General features: G+C 44.5%; 1 protein-coding gene across 1 annotated transcript; it reads right to left on the bottom strand.

The window, feature by feature from the left end:
• Positions 1-60: 60 nt before the first annotated feature.
• Positions 61-22082, bottom strand: LOC134436337 (cytochrome P450 2K1-like). The gene is made up of 10 exons (XM_063185497.1): positions 21948-22082; positions 21662-21827; positions 12834-12983; positions 11688-11848; positions 7348-7527; positions 6685-6826; positions 5820-5883; positions 3306-3429; positions 1976-2117; positions 61-900 (listed from the first exon to the last, which is right to left on the bottom strand). Exons 1-10 carry the CDS (start codon positions 22080-22082, stop codon positions 713-715), a joined length of 1452 nt encoding a protein of 483 aa, XP_063041567.1. The 3' UTR covers positions 61-712.
• Positions 22083-22647: the final 565 nt, after the last annotated feature.

Consider the following 22647-nt stretch of genomic DNA (forward strand, 5'->3'; position numbering starts at 1 on the left):
ATCGCATTGTGATGTAATTCCTGTTATGAAGAGCGATACAGAGTAGAAGTAGCCGCAGTATAAAGACAGAGGTAGATACTTTATTTAATCAATCAAGTAAAAGTGTGTACATCCCCCACAATATGCCAGGTGCAGGACAATCCAAACAAATCCTTGTTGACCTGACTAATGAGTCAAAACACAGAGCAGTGTTTTTTTACCAGATGTTTTTTTATTCTTAAGTGTTCATATACTACACCTTCAAATATTTCACACTATGCATACTGTACAGCACGTGCATCCATCACAGACACCCACACATGCATAACATGTACAGTAGGCTATTTGATGTGCATGTGATGTCCTTTACATCTGTCTTGGGTGATACAGTGCCTGCAATAGACACTTTAATACAAATAGAATCCAAATCTATCGAGCTCAATGCGATTCATTCCTCAGTCTAAAAACGTGCCATATCAGCCTTTCTAAATTAGTCCTCCTGAATAAATACCTTCTGGCGGTTCCTCTCAGCAAAGACGGCACATGAAGCTGTCATTTGAAATACAAAAGTCCACAAGGCTTATGTGGCATCCTCTTCTTCCAAACTTAAACAGCACCAGTCATTCTCACACTCTCACAGTAAATCTGAACCTACGCTTCTTCATGTATGTACTGCACTGTACGTGTATGTGTGTGCTGTGTGTGTAAAATATGCATATATAGTGTGTGATCCTCAGGACCTCAGGATTGCACGTAGTTTGTGTGGAGACGGATGGAGGGTGAAGCCCACGGCTGGTGTGAGGTCCAGCTGCTCCTCGGAAACACCAGCAGGGGGCGCAAAGCGGAAGCGCTGCAGCAGAGTTGTGAAGAAGAGGAAGAGCTCCATCCGGGCCAAACCCTCGCCCAGACACACCCGACGCCCTGAGGCGCACACACACACACACACACACACACGAAAGCAAAGAAGAGGAGAGGGGTGTTATGTTACCTTATAATACACACACCCAATGCATGCGCATACACACACAAACAAAATCACAGTCTCATTATTATCTATTGAATAACCATGTCCACAAGCAAATGCATCATTACCACACCATACTGATAATTACTACTCCAGACACTCTTGTGACTCTTGGTGTATCTTGGTGTATCTTGAAGTATAAACTTAACTTCGATAGAACATAGATTCTTTACACTGTGACATAAGGAAACAAGGAGAGGGGTTACATTACATTACACATAGCTGACTATTTTGTCCAGAGTGACTTTCAGCTAGTATTTTAGGTACAGGGTGTTGGTTACAGTCCCTGGAGGTTTGTGGGATTGGGTTCCTTGCACTTGAGCTAGGTAGTTGGATGTACGAAGAGGTTTGGGTGGTATCTGAGCCTCCCTATTCATTAGGACACAGCTGCTCCTGCACCGTAGGCCACCATCTTTTACACAATTACTACAAAATCTTACACATAACTAAGACATTGTTACGTTATGCAAAAGAAGAGGGATGACATGATCTTTTTTGTCAATTATTACAGAATCTTACATATGACCTTTGGCATGTCAAAGCTGTTTGCCCAGGATCAATGTCAATCAAACAGCATTGACAGATCATCAACATGAACATTTTAAGTCAGAAAACAAACAGTCTGGTGATATGAGACTGTGTTGATATTTGCTGCACCATTCACTCATGAGATTGTTAGAGAAGTTACATGTTTCCAGGTAGCCCAGGCCTGTCCAATCTGCCTGTGATTCTGATGTTTGTGTTCAAGTCAGTCTGGCTTTTCTTGTCTGTTCCACATGGTGGCATAGAGTCAATACACACAACTAAAAATACAATATTCATACACTATTGCAATCAGTACTGGCAGTATTGAAGGCAGCTCCAAGAGCCTTTATGTCTCTGATCTTTTGGTGACCAAGCTTCATCTCTGAGACGGATCTCCTAACAACAACCAGAGAAAGTTCTGCAAAGCAGCAGCTGTTCCAAAAATACCTGCAGAGAAGGGCAAGAAGGCATCCCGCTTGACAAACTGGCCCTTGTCGTCCAGGAAGTGTTCTGGGTAAAAGGAGCGCGGTCTCTCCCACTCCTCCTCATCCCTCAGCACTGACATCAGCAGAGGGATCACTGACGTGCCCTACAGAGGACACACAGTGTTAACAAGATAGCACTCCTGCAACTAATGACTTTCTGGATGCTGCACTGATTAGCCCCTTTTCCCCACATGATGTCATGATGTCAGACACCTTTTATTCAATGTATTTGAAGCAGGAAAAGTACCATCCAGAGACATGGACATAAATGTACACATCACTGTTTTTAATGGAAACTTGTAGTCATTTTTCCTGCTTCTCTTCCAAAATGAAACTTGTTTGACGTTACTGTGAAAAACTGTGTCGTTTGTTGTAATACAGTAGTTATTAATGTGCCAATAGATTCATGCATTTTTGTAGGAGAGCGACAGGGAGGGAGGAAAGTAAAAACTGCATTTCACTTTGGTTACATCAGCCTATTATAAGCCCACTTAGCAAACTATATCAACATTAAGTGAATGTTTTAGAACAAGTACTAACCAAGTACAAAGATTGCATTGCGTTGCATTGCAACCAACAAAGTAGCTAACATATTTAGCAACTACGATTTCCAGAAATACACCCAAGGGCTGCCTTTTTAATTAGTTTATTTATTTGTGGGCTTTTCTCGCCCTTATTGGACAGGACAGTTTGTGACAGGAAAGTAACGAGAGAGAGAGAGAGAGAGAGAGAGAGAGAGAGAGAGAGAGAGAGAGAGACGGGAGGATCAGGAGAACAACCTCGGGCCATGAGCCATGGCCATGGACAGGGCTGACTTAACAAACCTTATACAGTAAACCAGTGGTCTCCAATTATTTTTCTTCAAGTGCCAAATTACGTAGAGCAAGTGAGGCTGCGGGCCAAACTGATGTCCCGACCCAATGAGAAACAAGTTAGATGTCTGGACAGAGAACAGATTTTTGCTTTTCCGTTTTCCCTTCTTGTCAATGTCTGTTGTGAGACTGTTAGCATAAGATGTATCTCTCTGTGAATACTTTGGAGAGAAATGACCCACTGAAGTTTTAGTGATCGAAATTCACAAACATTTATGTTTTCCTTTGTTCTGACCTCATGCTTGTTTGGAGACCAAGGCAGTATACCATAAGGGGTAATGCAACATCTGTCATGAATGAAATATGAAAAGTCCTCAGATTTGTATGAGGTGTTACAAGAACAGCATACAACTTTCACAAAGGGTTAATCTAAAGCCCCTTTCACGCCCACACACACAGAGGCCACACAGTCAGACAGACCTTTTCAATGAAGTATCCCTGGAAGGTGACGTCGCAGCTGGTGATGTGCGGGATGTTCAGGGGGACGATGTTGGCCACCCTCTGGATCTCGTGGATCACGGCGTCCGTGTAGGGCAGACTCCTCCTGTCCCAGGTGAAAAACCCATATACTTAAAGTGTACTTTTTTTGACCGTACTTAGTACAAAGTGTACTATTTTCGGCGATTTAAAGTGCGCTTCATTGCACTATTAGTGCGCTGAAGCACTACTAAAGCAGTACATCAGCACACTTGCAGCACACTGAGGATGCTAAATTGGCACCGCTTTTGGACAACTTTAAGTGCATTACAAGCATACTTTTGAAAGTATGCTCCAAACACGCTTTTCATGCATTCGTATGGCATTAAGAGTGTGCTTGAGTACACTTCTATAACATTTTATTGTTACTAGAAGTTCAATAAAAGTATATTAACTTCATGCTTCTTTGGACTACATTGGAACATTTTAAGTCTGTAAAAAGTATATCATATGAAGTATTGTAAATATATAACAGGTATGCTTGAAGTGTATTTACAGTACACTCCCAAGTACATGAAATAATATAAATGTAATGTTACAATCCATGCTGGTTGTCAGAGCTTGTACATTACACACATCCACAGTTAGTAGTCAGTAGTGTTGCAGTATACATGCCTAGCATGACTGGCATTTGCAATCTTTACATTGTCACAGAGACTTCAGGTACACATTTCACTTTCTGTCAATCTTACTCCTCCTTCCTGCAATTGATCATTTGTATTGATGATTAATGGTGACATTGTATTCATTGTTTGAACAATTAGTTCCAACTTACCTCCAACCATGATATTGTGGGAAGTGTGAGCCTATATATACCAGAACATATACGTGACCATCATAATGACGGTGGGAACATTTTTTGTGTACCACTTTAAATTTTAAAAACCCCTACAATAAACACAGAATATAACAATGAGTAATATTTTCATGCAAACCAAAAATATTCCTTCAGGATGAATGGCTTTCTGTTTGAGAAATTTACCTCCAAGAAGTGCATTGCATGATTGGACATGCATGATGGTGCATTATGGGTAAATGCACTTGTGTAAGTGTCACGGGGTGACAATTGAGGCCCAAGTGAACCGAAAACTAGATGTCATTCATTCCCAATGTAATGCACCTGGAGCATGATTAGGATAATGGAGCGCAGGTGAGGAGGATGGAGGTGATTGGTGCACGTGGGTTGGTGAGCAGAGTTTTAAACAGCAAGAAACTAGACTGTGGGGAGGAAGCCGCAAGGAGAGATGACTGCGAGAATGCCATCCTGAGGGGAGAGAGAGGCGAGAGTGGAGCGGCAAGATGGGAGACGTCGGACACCGGTAACCGGTAACCGGACAGAGCCAGGCGAAAGGGACGAGAAGTTGGATGAGAAGTGGACGCGATCCAATGGATCAGAAGGCAAACTGGCAGCTCGGAGGAGAGCGCGACTGGCATAGTGCCCAGAAGGAGTCCGCAATCAGAGTGACGGCCAGGTGAACCTGCCTCGATGGAAAGGGGTGAGACGGACATGCACCCCACCGTGAAGATGAGCGACTCGTATTCGCCTGGTTACTGTGGCCCCCGTGCGTGCGCCTCTCTCTCTCGCTCTCTCTCTCGCTCTCTCTTTTCCTCTCGCTCGCACCCAAGATTGCTGAAGACCAACCAGCTATTCCGGGCCTACGCAGAAGAACTCCCATCGCTTCTCATCACCGCCAGCTGCTCCCGATTGAACGTGTGTGCCATGCCCCCGTTGCAGTGTAATTCACCTCGCAACCCCCGCACGGATGGACTTGGTGGCTGGACTGTCCAAGCATTCCATTGGAGACTTCAGACTTGGGCGTGGGTGGGTTCCCCCGTGGGTAATGGACAGAGACAACCTACCCTTTTGACTTTTAATAATGGTGGTAAATAAATAGAAAAAAATAGGTAGAAACTTGTGTCTGGTTTTGGTGTTGTGCAGGGAACTCCCAGGGTAGTAGTACCAAAGTGGGCGCGGCCAGCAAACGCGCGCCCCACCTGTGACATAAGCACACTTTTGAAGATATTTGGGTGAAGTACAATCATGGTGCACTCAGAAAAAGTGTACTTGCAATATGTTAAAACGATTTACTTTAAAGCGCACTATAGAAAATCACACTTCAAAGACATTTGGGTGAAGTGTAATCATATTGCACTTTAAAAAAGTACAATTGCAATATGTTATTAAAAAATACACTTTTAGTAAGTTCACTATTAGAACACTATTAGTATATTCCTCTAAATACACTTTAGCCAAACATCTTCGAAGTCCACTTGAAGTATGGGTCGCTAAGTGTACTTTCTTTGAGAGCAACTTAATTACATCTAATTTTAAGTACACTTTAAATAAGCATATTGTAAACATACTTTTTCTTAGCACAAAAAGCACGAGTGCACTTTTAACATGCTAAGTACACTTCAGTCATGCTTTTATTGTACTAAATTGAACCACTTTTTCACCTGGAGTCCTCGGCCGCAGCCACCCGGGCTCCGATCACCCTGTCCAGCTCCTCATGCACTCGCTCTACAGACAAATAACATTACATTACGTTACACTTTGCTGACAATTTTTATCCAAAGCGACTTACAGTTAGTATTTTTCAGGGTATTGGTTACAGTTCCTGGAGCAATGTGGGGTTAGGTTGCTCAAGGGCACTTCAGCCATGGATGGAGGTGTAGGGAGGGGTCAGATGTGTTTCGAACCTACAACCCCCAGACTTTAAGACCAACTCCCCTCTCGAACCAAAAGGCCACTGCTACCACATAAATAAAATAAAATAAAAACTAACACTACAGCACACACAGTACATATGATTCCTCAAGTGATGGCCTAGCCCCTAATAGTCGCCCACCTATTTTAGAAACATGGTATAAACAATAAAATGAAAACAACATGAGAGCCTTTTTGGTATTAAAAGACTCCTTCAAATTGTAGCGTGCCGCTATTTGTAGCCTGGTAACAAGCCATTGTTTTTGTTCATAGTAGTCCCAGATATTATTTGGGGAAATGCGGTACATTTATTTGGCTCAGGCATCAGGTGGTACAACTACAGCTAATGCCCATAAATTAATTAGTAATTGGTAATGAGTGTACCGCAATGAATATGCTTCTTCGATAATCCACTAAAAACCAAAAAAGGTAATTTAATCCATACAATAGTGGTATTAGCTGTGGTTGCAACACGCTAATGTGGGCCATTACTAAAACACACATATGTACAGTTGATTTCCATATACGTTCACAGCATCATCATGCTGTTGTCTCTGCCTACACACGATCTGGAGCCAAATAAGTACATTGAATTACGTTAAATTTCCATCTGACCTTGTACGAGAGGGTACTTGGCCATAAGCAGCAGGGCCCAGCACATGGTTGCTCCCGTGGTGTCAGTGCCCGCCGCAAACAGGTTGTCCACACAGTACACCAGGTTATCTTCATGGAACTGGGAGTCCTTCTGGCCCAGAGCCTGGAGACAGACATGATATTATATGCACAGCAGTTTACATTCATAATAGCCTTCAGTAAGAGTATGCAGTATGAGTGGAAAGATTTGACAACTTGCTGTTGAGAATTCAAGAGCTTGGACTCTGTGTAGCTGTTGGTTTCAAAGAAAGTGAGCAGATGTCAATTGATTCGTAACTTACAGTAAAAGTCAAGGAGAACCTTTTCTGGATATATAGAAGTTTAAGAGGTTTCAGAATCTTAAAACAATCAAATTATGATTAAATTAAATTAAAGGAACAGTCCACCATTTTTTGATTTTCACATATTTGCTGTATTTCCAAGACTTATTCATGAATGTGCATATCACTTTCTTCTCCGTGTTTTCAGTACTCAGATTTATTGGATCAGAATTATTAGCATAGCTTAGCATAATCACTGGAAGTAAAAGCATAGCTTAGCATAATCACTGGAAGTAAATGGGCAGCATTAGCATCAAGCCACTAATGCAATCTAGGTTCTGTTTGTTTGGCGTAACAATCGTACCTCCACACTGATCATACGACTCAGAAATGCATCAATGAAGCTTCTGCACTGCTCAGAGTTGAGGGTCTCCTTCAGCCCCCTGGAGAATTGACGTATCTCGTCAAAGTCCTGGTTCACTTTATTCATGAGCACCCTCCAGTACCAGAGGACGGGACGCAACCAAGGACATATGTTGTAGATCTGTGAGGATAGCCAAAACAAACAAACAAACAAAACAATGACTTTTGAAACGGGTGTGTGTGTGTGTGTGTGTGTGTGTGTGTGTGTGTGTGTGTGTGTGTGTGTGTGTGTGTGTGTGTGTGTGTGTGTATCCTTGCTTCAGGATACATAATCAAGGGCACATCTATTCACAGCTGTGCTCCCTCCAGATGTCATGTGCAACGCTCAGGGCAACCTGGTGAGACGGAGGAGAGGCTGAGGCAGGAGCCAAACCACAGTCCGCAGAATCTCCAAGCACAGGACGACGAGAGCGGCAGGGCAGTCATCGCTGATGTAGAGGAGGTGGGGAGGCACCAGGAAGAGGCTGACCAATCAAGCCACAAGACCTATCCAGAACAACAGCACCAGTGAGGCCAGGAAAGAACAGGTGAAGTGGCCAACTTCAAGGGAACGGAAGGAATGGGCAACCTTTGACGAGGATGTCGACAAAATATTGGAAGCATCAAGCACAGGGAATGTGTATAGAAAGTTGAGGGCTATGTCTGCAATCATTTGGAGCATGGGGATCGAGCGGTTTGGGAAAGTTGAGGTGAGAACAGGATCTAGCTCCCAGCCAAAGGACAACCGAAGATTGAAGGAAATATCTACCTTAAGAGGCGACTTGAGGAGATTGAAGAAAGCATTCCGCGAAGCTAAGGAGGAAGAAAAAGCAGGGCTCGCAGAGATCCGATCGCATCTAAGGGAGCGTATAAAGACACTGAGAAAAGCGGAGTACCATCGCAGAGACAGGAGACGTCGGATGCAGGAAAGTGCGAACTTCACCAAAAACCCTTTCAAGTACCTATCCAAGCTCTTAGGGGACAAGAGATCAGGCCAGATGCAGGAAACTAAGGAGGAGGTAGAGCACTACCTTCATAAAGTGCATAGCGACCCTAAGAGAGAGGAAAACTTGAGAGAGATGGAGAAGATCATCACACCACCTGAACCTACTACCCCCTTCGAGGTAGATGAGCCAAGCTGGGAAGAAGTGAATGATTTCATCTGGAAAGCCAGGGGGAAATCAGCCCCTGGGCCTAATGGTATTCCATATAAGGTGTACAAAAACTGTGAGAGGCTCAGGAGACGCCTCTGGAAGTTGCTAAAGACAGCATGGAGAAAGAACTTTCTGGCAGAAGAATGGGTGAGAGCAGATGGGTGTTTCATCCCAAAAGGAGAAAACTCTTCAAACATCAAGGAATTCCGTACCATCTCGCTTCTCAATGTGGAAGGGAAAATCTTCTTCGGGATCCTGGCAAAGAGACTGACAACCTTTATGCTGGAAAATGGATACATGGACACATCAGTGCAGAAAGGAGGTGTCCCAGGGGTGTCTGGGTGCCTGGAGCACACCAGTGTAGTCACCAAGATCATAGAGGACGCTAAAAGGAACCGGGGTGATCTGGCAGTACTGTGGCTTGACCTAGCTAATGCCTACGGTACAATCACCCACAAGCTAGTGGAAACAACCCTAAGGACTTACCATGTTCCACAACGATTCCAGAGTCTCTTGCAGGAATATTTCAACAAGTTCCACATGCGCTTCACCTGCAGGAACTTCACCACCAATTGGCAAAGGCTAGAGGTGGGGATTGTGACCGGCTGCACGATATCAGTGGTCCTGTTTTCTGCAGCAATGAATCTACTGAAGTCAGCTGAGAAACTACGCAGGGGCGCGATACTGTCAAGTGGCGTCCAGCAGGTACCCATCAGGGCATTTATGGATGACCTGACAATTACAGCCAAGTCAGTACCAGAGGGGAGGTGGATTTTGGAAGATCTGGTGGAACTCATGGATTGGGCAAGAATGGAGTTTAAGCCAGCAAAATCCAGGAGCCTAGTGCTGAGGAAGGGACGAGTCCAGGACAGTATGCGCTTTAACATCAAGGATGTCACAATTCCAACAGTTCGAGAGAAGCCTGTGAAGAGTTTAGGCAAGTGTTTCAGGGCAGACCTCAATGATAGGGAGAGCATCAAAGAGACACTCATTCAAGTGGATAAGTGGATGACTGCGCTGGACAAGAGCGGATTACCTGGGAAATACAAGGCCTGGGGGTACCAGCACGGGGTCCTCCCGAGAGCGCTCTGGCCACTACTCGTGTACGAGGTGTCCACGGTGGAAAGGCTAGAGAGGAAGATCAGCTCCTACCTGAGGAGATGGCTTGGTGTACCAAGAAGTTTCTGCTCAATTGGACTCTACAGCACAGGGAGCAAGTTGCAGATGCCAGTTACTTCGGTGGTGGGGGAGTTCAAGGTATCGAAAACACGCCTGGCAATGATGTTGAGGGACAGCAAGGACAAGAAAGTTCGGCAAGCAGGAACTGAAGTAAAAACAGGCCGTAAATGGTCCGCTAATAAGGCATTGAGAGAGGCAGAAGACCGCCTGGCCCTGCACCAAGCCGACATCGTTGGCACAGTGGCCCAAGGGAGGCTGGGACTGGGATGTATTACAAGGGCCAGCTGGGCAAAGAACGCCTGGGGATGGTGCAGAAGGAAGTCCGCAGGGGAGAAGAAACCAGGCAGGCCAAGGCAGTGACGATGGGCAAGCAGGGCACCAGGACAAGGTGGGAGGGGGTGCAGGAAAGGACATTAACATGGCAGGACATATGGAACATGGAGGGGTACAGAATCAAGTTCCTACTGTCCTCTGTGTATGATGTCCTGCCAACACCATCAAATCTGCACATATGGGGGTTAGCAGAAAGTCCTGGCTGCACACTCTGTGGAAAACCAGCTAACCTGGAACATATCCTCTCCTCATGCAGTTCAAACCTGACAGATGGGAAATTCCGCTGGAGACATGACCAGGTCTTGACCAAGCTGGCGGAAGGTCTGGAACAAGCCAGGAGGAAGCAGAGAAAGCTGTTTAAAGGACCACAGTACATCAAGTTTCTCAGGGCAGGAGAGACCAGTGTGCCACAGACAACAGCGAAAGGTATCTTGTCTACAGCAGATGACTGGGAAATGCGTGCAGATCTACAAAGGCAGCTGAAGTTCCCTGAAGAGATAACGACCACAAATTTTAGGCCAGACGTCGTTCTCTGGTCCAAAGCCACCAAGCAGGTCGCACTGGTGGGATTAACCGTGCCATGGGAAGAGAGGATGGAGGGGCACATTCAAGCGAAAGAAATATCAGGCCCTCATCCTTGATTGCCAGCAGAATGGTTGGAAAGGCTGGAACCTGCTGGTGGAAGTGGGTTGTCGCGGCTTCGCAGGGAGAGCACTCTGGCGGACGCTAGGACAACTAGGCATCGAGGGACTGGCAAGAAAACAGCTCATAAGCAGCATGACAAAACAAGCGGAGGTGGCATCCCGGTGGATCTGGCTGAACCGTGATAAACGATGGGAGAAAGGAACACCAAGGACTCAGAGCAGGGTGTCAGGAGGTATAGAGTAGAGTAGGGTAGACTATAGGTCATTGAGGGGCTCCTGAGCTGAGTGGCGGAGGTGGGGGTAGTTCCAGGACGCTGGTTCTGCCGCCGAGCCCCCAAAAGTGTCGTGGGACTAAATCGGCGAAACACGCTATTGGAAAGGGGGTGCCCACCTGACGACTCACTGAAGCCTCTCAGTTCAGGACCTGGTGCCTCTCGGGGGGGGGGGGGTACGATGACCAAGCCACTGGCTCAAAGGTGGGACAGAAAGAGAAGCCTGTAAAGTTGAGCCAGGTGCGATGAACAATCGTATTCTGCATATGAAGCCTTGGGTAATGGAACTGTATTGTGTCTTTTTGTTGCTCTGTGTTACTGTACACTTTTGCTAGCTTCTTTATGCCCTACTGGTTGCTGTGTATCAAAACATCTGCTAAATTGATTGCAACCATAGATTGTAAAATAAATGGACCAAGCACCTGTGATGTCACCAATAGACTTTCGCAGAGCTGAAATGAAGCTTAATTTGGACCGCAAGAGACTGCCATTTTAGCATACCTAGTAATTGCTTTGACTCTACTCATGCCCAGTTTCAAAAATTGGTGCCATCTTTGCACCCGATGCTGAAATCCCACCTCCTATATGTATTAAATCTAGGGAACAGGACACTACTGTCAATCATGCCAACCATGCTCCAGTTTGCAAAACTTAAACGTACTATGTAAACTTACTATGTGTACAATTTAGCGCTTGATTAAAGAAACCAAAATAGTCCACCTGCATTGAGGCATAGCCCATGATTGAAACGATGTCATTGACTCTGGCGACATGCGCCTTGAACCGTGGGTCTGCGTAGTCAAAACGTTGGCCATAGATGATGGAGGAGATGATATTGGAGACAGCGTAGCTCACTGGCCTGGATGTGTCAAACGCTGCACCTGTATACGCCAATCAGAAAAAAAACACTCAGACTCAGATGAAATGGCCTTAAATTCCAAACTATAAGCCGCTACTGCTTTCTTACACTTTAAACTGGGGTGTGTATCACGATACCGTTTGGATTGTGACAAACACAAGACAGTTAGCTGTGGAGCTAATGTTGAGGAATATGTCACAATGTGGACAATGTGGCTTACCCAAAGGTGAGACCTATAAGTATATATTTTTTCTTGTGAAGTTTAGTCGGAGCATCTTGTATTCAGTATTCAGTACATATTTCATCTTATAGTCCACAAATTAAAGTCAGGGCCGCCGCTAGGCATAAGCAGAGCAAGCAGAGTGTTTAGGGCCTCAACCAATTTGCCCCCAAAATTGGGGCCTCCTAAATTGAGATTGACAAAAAAAGTATTATTATCATTATTATTATTATTATTATCATTATTATTATTATTATTATTATTATTATTATTCAAATATGAGGGGGGGGGCTCCTGACCACTTATGCTTTGGGCCTCCAAACCTTAGCAGCATCCCTGATTACAGTAGGCCTACTTAAGTTATTACGGATTACCAACACTACAACTAAAATACTGAATTCAGTATAGTATAGTGCTGTATTGGTGAAGCCAAGGGCCTAGGCCCTGTCCCAACTTTTTTGAGATTGGTTGCACGTATCAAATCTTAAATGAGCACATAATTCTAGTAATTTTGCTTGGCCATAACACCTTATACGTTGTCTTGGAAAAATTCCATCTCACAAACAGATTGAATGTTTTGAACATTTGAGAGCAATTGGTTTTTCTTTACTAAGCGCTCCAACTTTTTTGGGATCCAGTTTGCACAAAAACATTAAGGATTCATTGATCTCTATTTTTGATCTAGCACATCTGCTGCCTTGTGAACATACGGTACATTAACATCACAAAAAATGCATACAGAAACACAGTATGTACATTAGCAATGTACTCAATGAATAGACCTTACCGTTATGTTGCTCAAATACCTCAATAAGGTACTGGACCTCTTCCTGGATCTTCAGTTCAATTGCTTTCTTGCCCATTCCAAAGTCCCTCAGTTTGGAGAGGGCAAATCGCCTCATCTCCTTCCAGCATTCTCCATTGGAAAGTATTATCCCTGTGTGAATAGAACAATGATAAGGCCCAATAGACCCGTTCAGAGTCGATGTCCTCATGAATGCGTGCGACACCACGACACCAGAGATATTGTAAGGATATTACGAGAGACTCCCCCTAGAGTGCAGTACCACCCAGAAAAGTGGAGTGCAGACTCCATGGGGCACCTAAGTCACGCCCTTCTACTTCCGATCCATGGGGCTGGAGCTCTCAAAATTTTGAATGAGAGTTAATGGAGCGAGTCAAGCTAAATCCTCATCCCGTTTGGCATGTGCTCCGGATTTCACATATGATGACAGTGAATTTGAAAGGTTTGGATTTGCGTCGTAAGACCACTCATTTTCGACACGCAAGAAACGTTATTTTAGCTTTTGTGCAAAACTGTGTTAGAGACTACACGTGCGCCTCGCATATCTGACGTGAACCAAGGCACAGCCAACCCTACCGCTGCACTGCGGCTTAAGTGGCTGCACATCGGACATGCAACGTCTGTTGTGTAGTCCAAATAATTGTATATTTTTGCACACACACAACTCAAAAATCGCTTGCCAAGTGAAGTCAACAAGCACACCATTGGTTGTTATTAATTTTGAGGCACAGCATATGTGTGATCGACGGGGAAATGCGAGGTGGATCGGAAAATAGCTTTGATCAGTCCATTACAGCCCAGTCAAAAGTTTTTGCGTTGCCAGCCCCATAAGCTGCCCGGAAGGGGTGGAGACTTAGGTGCCCCATTCAGAAAGAACGGGTGTAGCAACCCCTTGTGAGTAGGCTGCCGGATGTGAGTGCCCGGATATCCGCCCGAGTATTTAGGATATCCGGGCGCGTATTTACATACTTTCTAACATCAGGATTGCTTTGCGGCACCACAGCTACCCGATATGAGTCGCGCTGGGAGTTACGCAAGAGCACACGGCTATGGAGTGGACTCACTGTTTCGGTTTTGCAGAAGTAGACACGGACCATAGACGATTTTCATTTTAGTGCTATTGTCTACCATTTGGCCTACCTGTTCGCTGCGCTGCGCCGTGACACTTCTTTACCACAGGGCTACACAAAGATTTTCTATTCTAATCTGCATTTAAACCGTCTCTGGTACCACCAAAGAACGCGGATAACGTAGGCTACGCTGTCAAGCATGTTGGGGGTCAAGCGCAAGATCTACCATGAGCCAAATGCGCATAGTTTATGTTGAAATATAGTCAAAAAGCACATAAAGGGGCAGTCTAACCGATTTTATTATTAATTATAAATACATTGGGTAATTAATTAATTCTTCATCACCACACACACACAAACGCTGTCAAGCAGACTGGAAGACATAGGATTACACTGAACAAGGTAGACGGATGCTGAGGCATCAGCGTCTATCTGGACCAAGTTTGAGAGCCCCTACACTACACACCTTTGAGAGACCCAGAAGCACTCCAATTACCTGCTTGTGTTGTACTGATCTATGGGTCAAGCGCAAGATGAGCCAAGAGGTAATGCGCATAGTAGGGCCTAGGCTATATATTGAAATATAGTCAGAAAGAGGCGCATAACATTTTAACATTTTTTAATTGCAAATTTAAGGGGACATAAACATTACACTAACTGATTTTATAACATTTGAATATTGTACAGCATCACACATACTGTAGCCTACACCGTTCAAGTCACTCCATCCAAGGGCAGAGGAGCAAGTGGAAGTTTGTAGGTAGGCCACTGGCTGTGAGAAAGGCTGGAGCCACGCCAAAGATAAAAAGCCATTTCATGTGTAACAGAGAATTAAGTTTTATTTTCTCCTTCTCCTTGTTGTTGTGCCACGTGACATTTTTGGGGGCCATCTGTCTAATATGAAATTGAAACCATTTGAAATTCCACCATAACTGATGAAAAAGAATCAACAAGTGTCTAACTTCTGAAAATCTTGTCCGTGTGTAACTAACCAGGGGATGTTACACAGGTCAAAACTTTGACAATGCCAGTCACAATAAGAGTGAGACATCACTAGGGCTACTGTACACACAAAAAACCCCTGCAGGTTTGAAAGAACGTGAGGACACAGCTGTTGTAAAACATATACTTTCTTTTATTTTCTTCTTCTTCTTCTTGTATAAACATTCTAAATGTGCAGAGTAGGCAGGCGAATCATAAAAGCACAGTTACACTTGGATATTAAAATGTATAGTACACATTGCAAACCTGAACAGTGTTGCCAGATGGAAAATGCTGAATTATCATACCAAAACCTCAACATGATCTTTTTGGGGTCTATAAACCTAAATATTGCTCTGTATGCCTCATCTCCAAAACCTTGAGGAAGAAGAGAGTCCAAGAAGAGGATCTGTCGGTCTTGAACTTTTAACACCTGCAGACATACATTTGGTGTCACCCATCAACATGGCTAATTGTAAATTATTAAAGGGGGCAGAAATGGGTCTGAAATACTGAAATGTTCACTCAACACATAGCAAGTAGTGATCCCCTTGGCCTGGTTGCCTACTCCAAGCAGGAAAAAGGATAGCATCCCTTGACCACACATCGTCCTGTTGTTTGGGAATAATTTTGCAGACAGACATACACACTTACTGTCCTATGGGGCATTGATATGGAAAGATGCGTACACATGGTCAGAATGTTGGAGGAAGTGTATACATACAAAAACATACACATACTTCTGCAAAGACAATCACCGGCAGATTGGACAGGGGGTCCACATCCATTTTCCAGGTAGGGACAGCAAACATGTCCACAATATGGACATCTTTTCCCTGCTCAGAGACATATACTGATAACCGCTTCTAACAAAATAGACAGTTTTAACACATGCACTAAAGATTTAGAAAAATAAATAAATTAATCAAAACCAGATTTACATGCTTTAGAGCAGCCTCGCGCACCAGCTTCAGGCAGGCATTTCCAATCTAAAAAGAAAACACACTCATAATCCTTGCGGTCTGGTTATAATGTAGGATACCTACATTTTCAAAAGGTCATACTCACGGTTGAGTCCATGCACCTGTTGAGACCCAGGCTTAGGAAATCCTCACGGAGAAGGCAGACATCTCCCTCTTTGGTGAGGAGTTCATTGCCTGGGCGGCTGGTGTCCAGGACATATATTTCAGCTACAATGCATATCAGAGTTATGGCAAGGATAAGGCCAATTGGGAAACTCAAACTCCCTTTGTCATTGTGACACAACACGCCACAGCACACAAGTGAACACTGCACACAATGAAATAGCATTTATGTCTCACCCGTGCAAGTGGGCAGCCCCCGATGGCGACCCAAGGGAGCAGTGTGACGGGACGGTACCATGCTCAGGGTACCTCAGTCATGGAGGAGGATGGCGGAGAGCACTGGTCAATTACTCCCCCCACCAATCTGGCGGGTTGGGAGTCTAACCAGCAACCTTTGGGATACAAGTCTGACGCCCTAACCACTTACCCATGACTGCCACTGACATGAATAAGCCATAATTAACACACAGCACGCCAGTACTACAAGTCAGTCAAATTCAAAGATTATTTATTTTCTCCTGTAGAAACATGTCTGTGAATAAAGCATGAAATACAGAGCTCTGGGTTCAAATTTATCTTGCCCTAGCATCAACAAAGATGAACACTGAATCTCCCTGAACCCATTGATTATATAGTAACATAATTTCACTAAAGAATGTAACCAAAATTATGTCCGTTTGTACAAACTGGAATCAGTCAGGTCTTTTTATCTGGTCATCTTCATCTTGTGACGCACAACTGCTTCATGTCAGTCCTGTGTCTGACATCCATTACCTGTTGTGCCTTAATGAATCACAAACATCCACACAGACCATCAGCCATCCACAGCACAGGCCCTAGCCCTGTTTCAGTGCCCCGGGGTGGCCTTGCACAAACCCCTTCATACACACATATTTCCACATCCAACAGGGGTCCCTGGTTCATCTTCCCTGGTTCTGTAGGGAGGTTACGCACGCACGCACACACAAACACACACACACACAAACACACACACACACACACAAGCCTCCACGAGGCTACATAGCACCACTTGTGTCACCCCCTCAGCCCCTCTCCATCAAGGCAATTCACCAGCTCAGCCTAGAGGAAAAGCTATCTGATTAGGCCGTAGTCCACCACCTCGGCACATAAGACTCCGAGTGGTACTGTAGCCCCCTCCATAACCATAACATCATGCATACCAGCAGACCCTGTCATGGGAAAAGTCAAGATTAACACAGTTGCAACCTGTCGCTGTGCATCTCCCAGTAAGAGGCATTTTGATGTGCCCGTCCCCAGCTTTGACACGTAACCTGCTGGTGTCTCTCTTCTGCGGCCCTCATCACGACAACGCCTGAAAGAAGTTTCATTAGCTTCCCTCCCCAAATGAAAAGACACAGACCCCTCTCTTTGGCTCCAAACACTAAATGGTAAAAAAAGCTAAATGGACTACATTTGTATAGCACCTTTACACTCTTTCGAGCACTCAAAGATCGTTACATTGTATGCCTCACTTTCTTCCCATTCACACACCGGTGGCAGTGGCTGCCATGCAGGGTACCACCCTGCCACCAGGAGCAATTCGGGGTGAAGTATCTTAGCCAAGGACACATTGATGGGGTCAGACAGAGCGGGGCTGCCGAACAGTCTCCTCTATCACCTGAGCCTGCACTGCCCCTAAAAAGTAACATATAAGTTTAAAACGTGAATGTCAGTAGCTGTATTAAATGATAACTTCAGCCAATATCAACATACTGTTAATGCTCTCACTACCCTGGACTTGTCAGTACCAGAGAATGTTTATTTTTTAATTCAGCCTTTCCGAGATCCTAGTCATTGCAATGGAGCCAGGTGTTTGTTTACATAAAAAACAAATGGATTTATTCCCAATAACATCCAAAAGGTTATGCAACATCAGCAGACAACTAACAAACAGTGTGCTTTTAAAATAGCCCCCATTAGAATAGCTCAGATATCGGAAAGGGCTGAGCCCTTGCAACATCACCGGGCACTGACAAGTCAAGGTTAGCGTGAGCAATACATCAGCATATTGAAATTGACAGAACTGGTCCTTTAAAATTAGTAAATGCTTACACTTAGATTGCTAGATGAAGCCACAATCACATGTGTTAGTGACTATATGAAATGAAATCAACAGTAGCCTACTTACCCAGTTCTCAATGTCCTTCGCCTGACCATCCCAGAAATTCCCAGAGATGGCCTTATTTCGGGTACCCCTGAAGTGACTATATGAAATGAAATCAACAGTACTTACCCAGTTCTCAATGTCCTTCGCCTGGCCATCCCAGAAATACCCAGAAATGGCCTTGTTTCGCGTACCCCTGAACTTGCGGTGGCTGCCAGACCCAGGTTGTGACACTCGCTTCACACAGCATCTTTCTCCGCGTCGCTGGTTATTACCAGCCGCATGTACTGCCGCCTCGGCCCGATGTAAAATAAGCGACGATCTATTAAAACATGGAAAAGGTATGTCTTATTTTGACACTCTTATTAGGCTACGTGAAGTTGTCATGAACTGCATCAGAGTTTCTTACAAGCATTCCAAGTGAGCATCAAGTGACAATTCTGACAAACGACACTGACAAAACAGAGAAGGACAACATCGATCGCACATAATCTCCTTTGGCGAGCCATCGTATCAAGAATATCAGAAAACTATTAATGACAGCAACTGACATGAACTGGAAAGATCTCCAACTCTGATGAAATTAGGGTTAACTTTCACTACCGCTTGGATGAGCGGCGGACCTTCCACCTCTCCTGCTTCCCCCAGAGGGGCAACATTCGCCCCGTCTGTAAAAATGTTTTTACGTTTTCATAAAACTGGTATCCAGATGTCTCCGCGCCGGTAGTCGGCTAGTCGCACTCCCTTCCATCCTGGCAGACTCAAATCGGACCGGGGTCGAGTAGCTGAGGTAAAACTGTCGTAAATATAGGGCCAGATACCCGGAAACAGCCGTAAATACTCGGGCGGATATCCGGAAATACTCGGGCGGATATCCGGGCACTCACATCCGGCAGCCTACTCACATGGGGTTGCTACAACGGGCTGCTGCGCTCAGAGCTGTATCTCGACGGCGGCCACTAGGAGAACTGCAGGAATGGGTGAAATCGGGAGTGGTGATTCTGTTTGAGAGATGCATAAGAGATGTTTGTTGTTACAAGAACATTAAACTACTGACTGGACTGATGAGCTCGCCAGGAATACCCGTGTCCGTGGTGCCCACTGCATATCTGAGGTTAGCGCGAGCATCTGTTATCTTATTTCGGAAAAAAAACACCTGTCGAGTCTCTGTACAAGTGAACGGAGCATGGACGGTTTTGAGGCAGCGGTGCGCACGCAGCCAAATTACGTCATACCTGTTTACAAACTCTAAAGGGGTCTATAGAGCTCTTCAGCGTTGACGTCAACTTGTATGCGGCGTTTGGACTACCGGTTCCATGGCGATTTTTTACATTGCAAAACGCCATAGAGATTCAGGTTTGGCAAAAATATGAGTTGCACGGCAACAACGAACATTAGCGTGTCCCCGCATCCCTTTCTCATTAGTGGAACGGATCGTATCATCATGTTGGTGTATTCACATGTTAAATCATGACGATTATAATTCAATATTGCTAACCCCTTTCTGATCATTAAAACTTCCGAACTACATACTTTCCTTTGGTTGCCATGGGTACAACCTTCCGCACGTACATGCCGTTAGATACTGGCGCCGCTTCTGTAGTCGCCAAAAGCTTCCGGGTTTAGCATATGGACGCAACATCGTATTTATGTCGAAGTTTGACACAAAATGATCAACCATGTCATACCTACAGCCTATTTTTAACACCCTCGACAGTTTGCGGGGGTTCGCTAAGCGCGTGCTTGCACTCGGAGCTTATTTGAAATTTACCCCTATTCATTCTCAATGGAGGCCGGAAGCCGATAGGAACCAGGACGTCCTTAAATGCTAACATGAAAGACTACAATCTACTACATGCTTCCGCTTCCGCTGAAGAACTCTATAGAATTACAAATTAAGAGGGGTAGGGGTATAACAATACACTCAACTAACGATTCGGTTTGTATCATGATTCATGACCTACAGTTCGATACACCCCACGATTTTACATTTGACAACATTATAAACCTTATGCATAAAAACTATGATAGTTTATAGGTAGACTAGGTTGCAAGAGGCTACTAATAATTTTCAAAAGTTATAATAATGATGATGCTTGGAAGCACTATCACTTCATATCATATGGTTGTTTTCTGGGCTGATGGGTATGAAAACGTTAAAAGGGCGCATCACGATACTGCCTTCCTGTGCCTCCTTGCATCCATAAGATATGACCCACTCTATTTAAGTGCCAAAAAAAGACAAAACAAATTTTTAAAAATCTCTCTTTTTTGGGTATTTTAAAAAATTTAATGCAAAAACACTCTCCCCCAAGTTTCACAGTCCTGATAGGGCCCATTTGAGGAAAGGGCCGATAAGATATAAACGCAGGCCCTGCCGTGGCTAAATGGTAGGGCACTCGTCTACCAAGCAGCTGACCCGGGTTCGATTCCCGACATGGGTCCTTTGCCGGCCCTTCCCCGTCTCTCTCTCTCCCCACTTGCTTCCCTTCACCACCTTCACTGTCCTATCATGAATAAAGTTAAAAAAAGAATCAATAAAGAAAAAAGATCTACAAATCTACTGTCCACATCTCCATATGTTGTGGGCATCTGTATGTCTGAGGGGTGGGCTCCAGGATGTCGCTGGTACCAAGATGATTTGGGAACATTCGGTCTGCATCACTATGCTGAAATGGGGTCTTAAACAAAAGGGGGAGTCTGACAGAGTGGCCTAGATTTCCCAGGCAAAGCTGGGCGGAAAAAAAGAAACAGAAAAAGACATTTGACAACAGGCTGCTTATGACAAGCTAGTACAGAGTGACTAACACCTCCCAGGTATAAGCCAGGAATGGAGAGAGAAGAGGCGAAGACACTGGCTGGCTAGTATGTTACAGCCTTATTTGAGCTGCATACTGTACCAACAATGCTGGAATCAATTCATACAAACAGCTAAATGGTATGAGCTTATGCTACGTCACGTCAGTATACACTGACAGAGCCATCCAACCTTGTGCTCAGGTTGTGTCTAATATTGACGAAACCAGATACACCAGACTACAATCATCAGTATCAGTGTAGAGCAGGGATTCCCAAACTTAACCATGCCAAGCCCCCCCCCCCCCCATTGAAATGATGTTGGGGGCTGGATAAAATGGCCTCAAGGGCCACAAACGGACCTCGAGACATAACAGGTTCCCCACCCCTGCCCTACATACTCTCGTACTAATTTCATTCACATAGAGGAAAATGTTAATACTGTGGCATACAGCCAAGCTAGAGGAAAGTAGTAGAGAGGGGTTAAGTGCCACAAGAGAAGGAATTAATCATTATTATTATTTCAAAAAACATCATAGGATGTAGTGGATATCTGCAAATTCTGACCATGGATTCATTTTCTGATTTTGCCTTTTTCTCTAACAGCACGTTGCCTCAGTATTTAAATGTACAACAGGGCCAAAGTCCGTCATTTCATGTAAAACTCATGGCTTAGGCCTACTTTTTTAAACAACTGTAACTTTAACAGTCTGTGAACAAGAAGCAAGCAGGAATTCAATTCAGTGGCCTTACCATTCCCTTTATTGATGTCATGGAATATTGGCGTGATATCGTCTCGGTCACCAAACTCCTCTGCATAGTTCACAAGGGCTTCTTTGACGGTTTTGTACCCAGCCAAGACCACAACCTTCTTCGGCCCGAAATGGACGGTGAAAACACTTCCATGTTTTTTGGAGAGCTGTGGGTAGAGCAGTAATAAAAACGATTTGAAAGACAGACAGAAAGAAGGAAACGGGGACATTCTTCAATCTTGTTTTTTTTTTTTATCAATATGAGAAACTATGTAAATGGTCCACACCTCACAGAGTCCATCATAAGGCCTATTTAGGTCCAACTGCAATAAGTTTCCCAACAACGGGAGACGCGTCGGAGATGGAGGTTCCTTTCCACGTCCTGCTTTGGACGACCTCTCCAAGGAAAGACAGACAAACATCACGCAGAGGAGGACTAATGTCCATTGAACCAAAATACCATCTAAAAGAAAAATCATAGCTTCTATAGAATTGTATTGTAATTGCATCTATTGTACAATTGTATAATACAAGCGCGAGCCAGGGTTAAGGGAACTCCAGTGTAGACTAGTAGGCGGCCTAGGTCGTAAAACAGTTTGGTCAAATCGCGTCGTAGGCTGTTTTCATTTGGCTGCTAAAAAAAAGAGAAAGAAACGGAAAAGCGTTCAGAAAGATTTAAACAAATTGTCCGAGAAACGTAGCCTATTTTCCGACTCACTTTCAAATTCCAGGTTTTCTATGGCATTTAGGCCTGGTGCTTGCTTGCAAGTAGCCTACCAAATGATGTCTTCTTCAGCCATGAGCTAGGAATAAGCTCGCAGGTCAGATAACGGGTATTTATCAAAATTTACTCGTGCCCGTGATTGGATACTACGTAGTTCACCAAAGAGTATCCAATCTCTGGGCGTGACTATTAGGCTGATACACTTGGAAGTGTGCGCACTAGGTTTTGAGAAATGCCCAACATCACAGATTCAAACAAAGGTG

The sequence above is a fragment of the Engraulis encrasicolus genome, chromosome 20 (genome assembly GCF_034702125.1).
Source record: "Engraulis encrasicolus isolate BLACKSEA-1 chromosome 20, IST_EnEncr_1.0, whole genome shotgun sequence".
NCBI classification, from domain to species: domain Eukaryota; kingdom Metazoa; phylum Chordata; class Actinopteri; order Clupeiformes; family Engraulidae; genus Engraulis; species Engraulis encrasicolus.

Bases quoted from the DNA above. Each gene is read 5' to 3' on its own strand.
- LOC134436337 (XM_063185497.1), bottom strand. From the start codon at position 22,082: ATGTTTGTCTGTCTTTCCTTGGAGAGGTCGTCCAAAGCAGGACGTGGA. The intron at 21,828-21,947 runs GTGTGGACCATT...CTCTACCCACAG, and splicing joins CTTATGATGGACTCTGTGAG to CTCTCCAAAAAACATGGAAG. The intron at 2,118-3,305 runs GTCTGTCTGACT...TGTCCTCTGTAG, and splicing joins AGGGATACTTCATTGAAAAG to GGCACGTCAGTGATCCCTCT.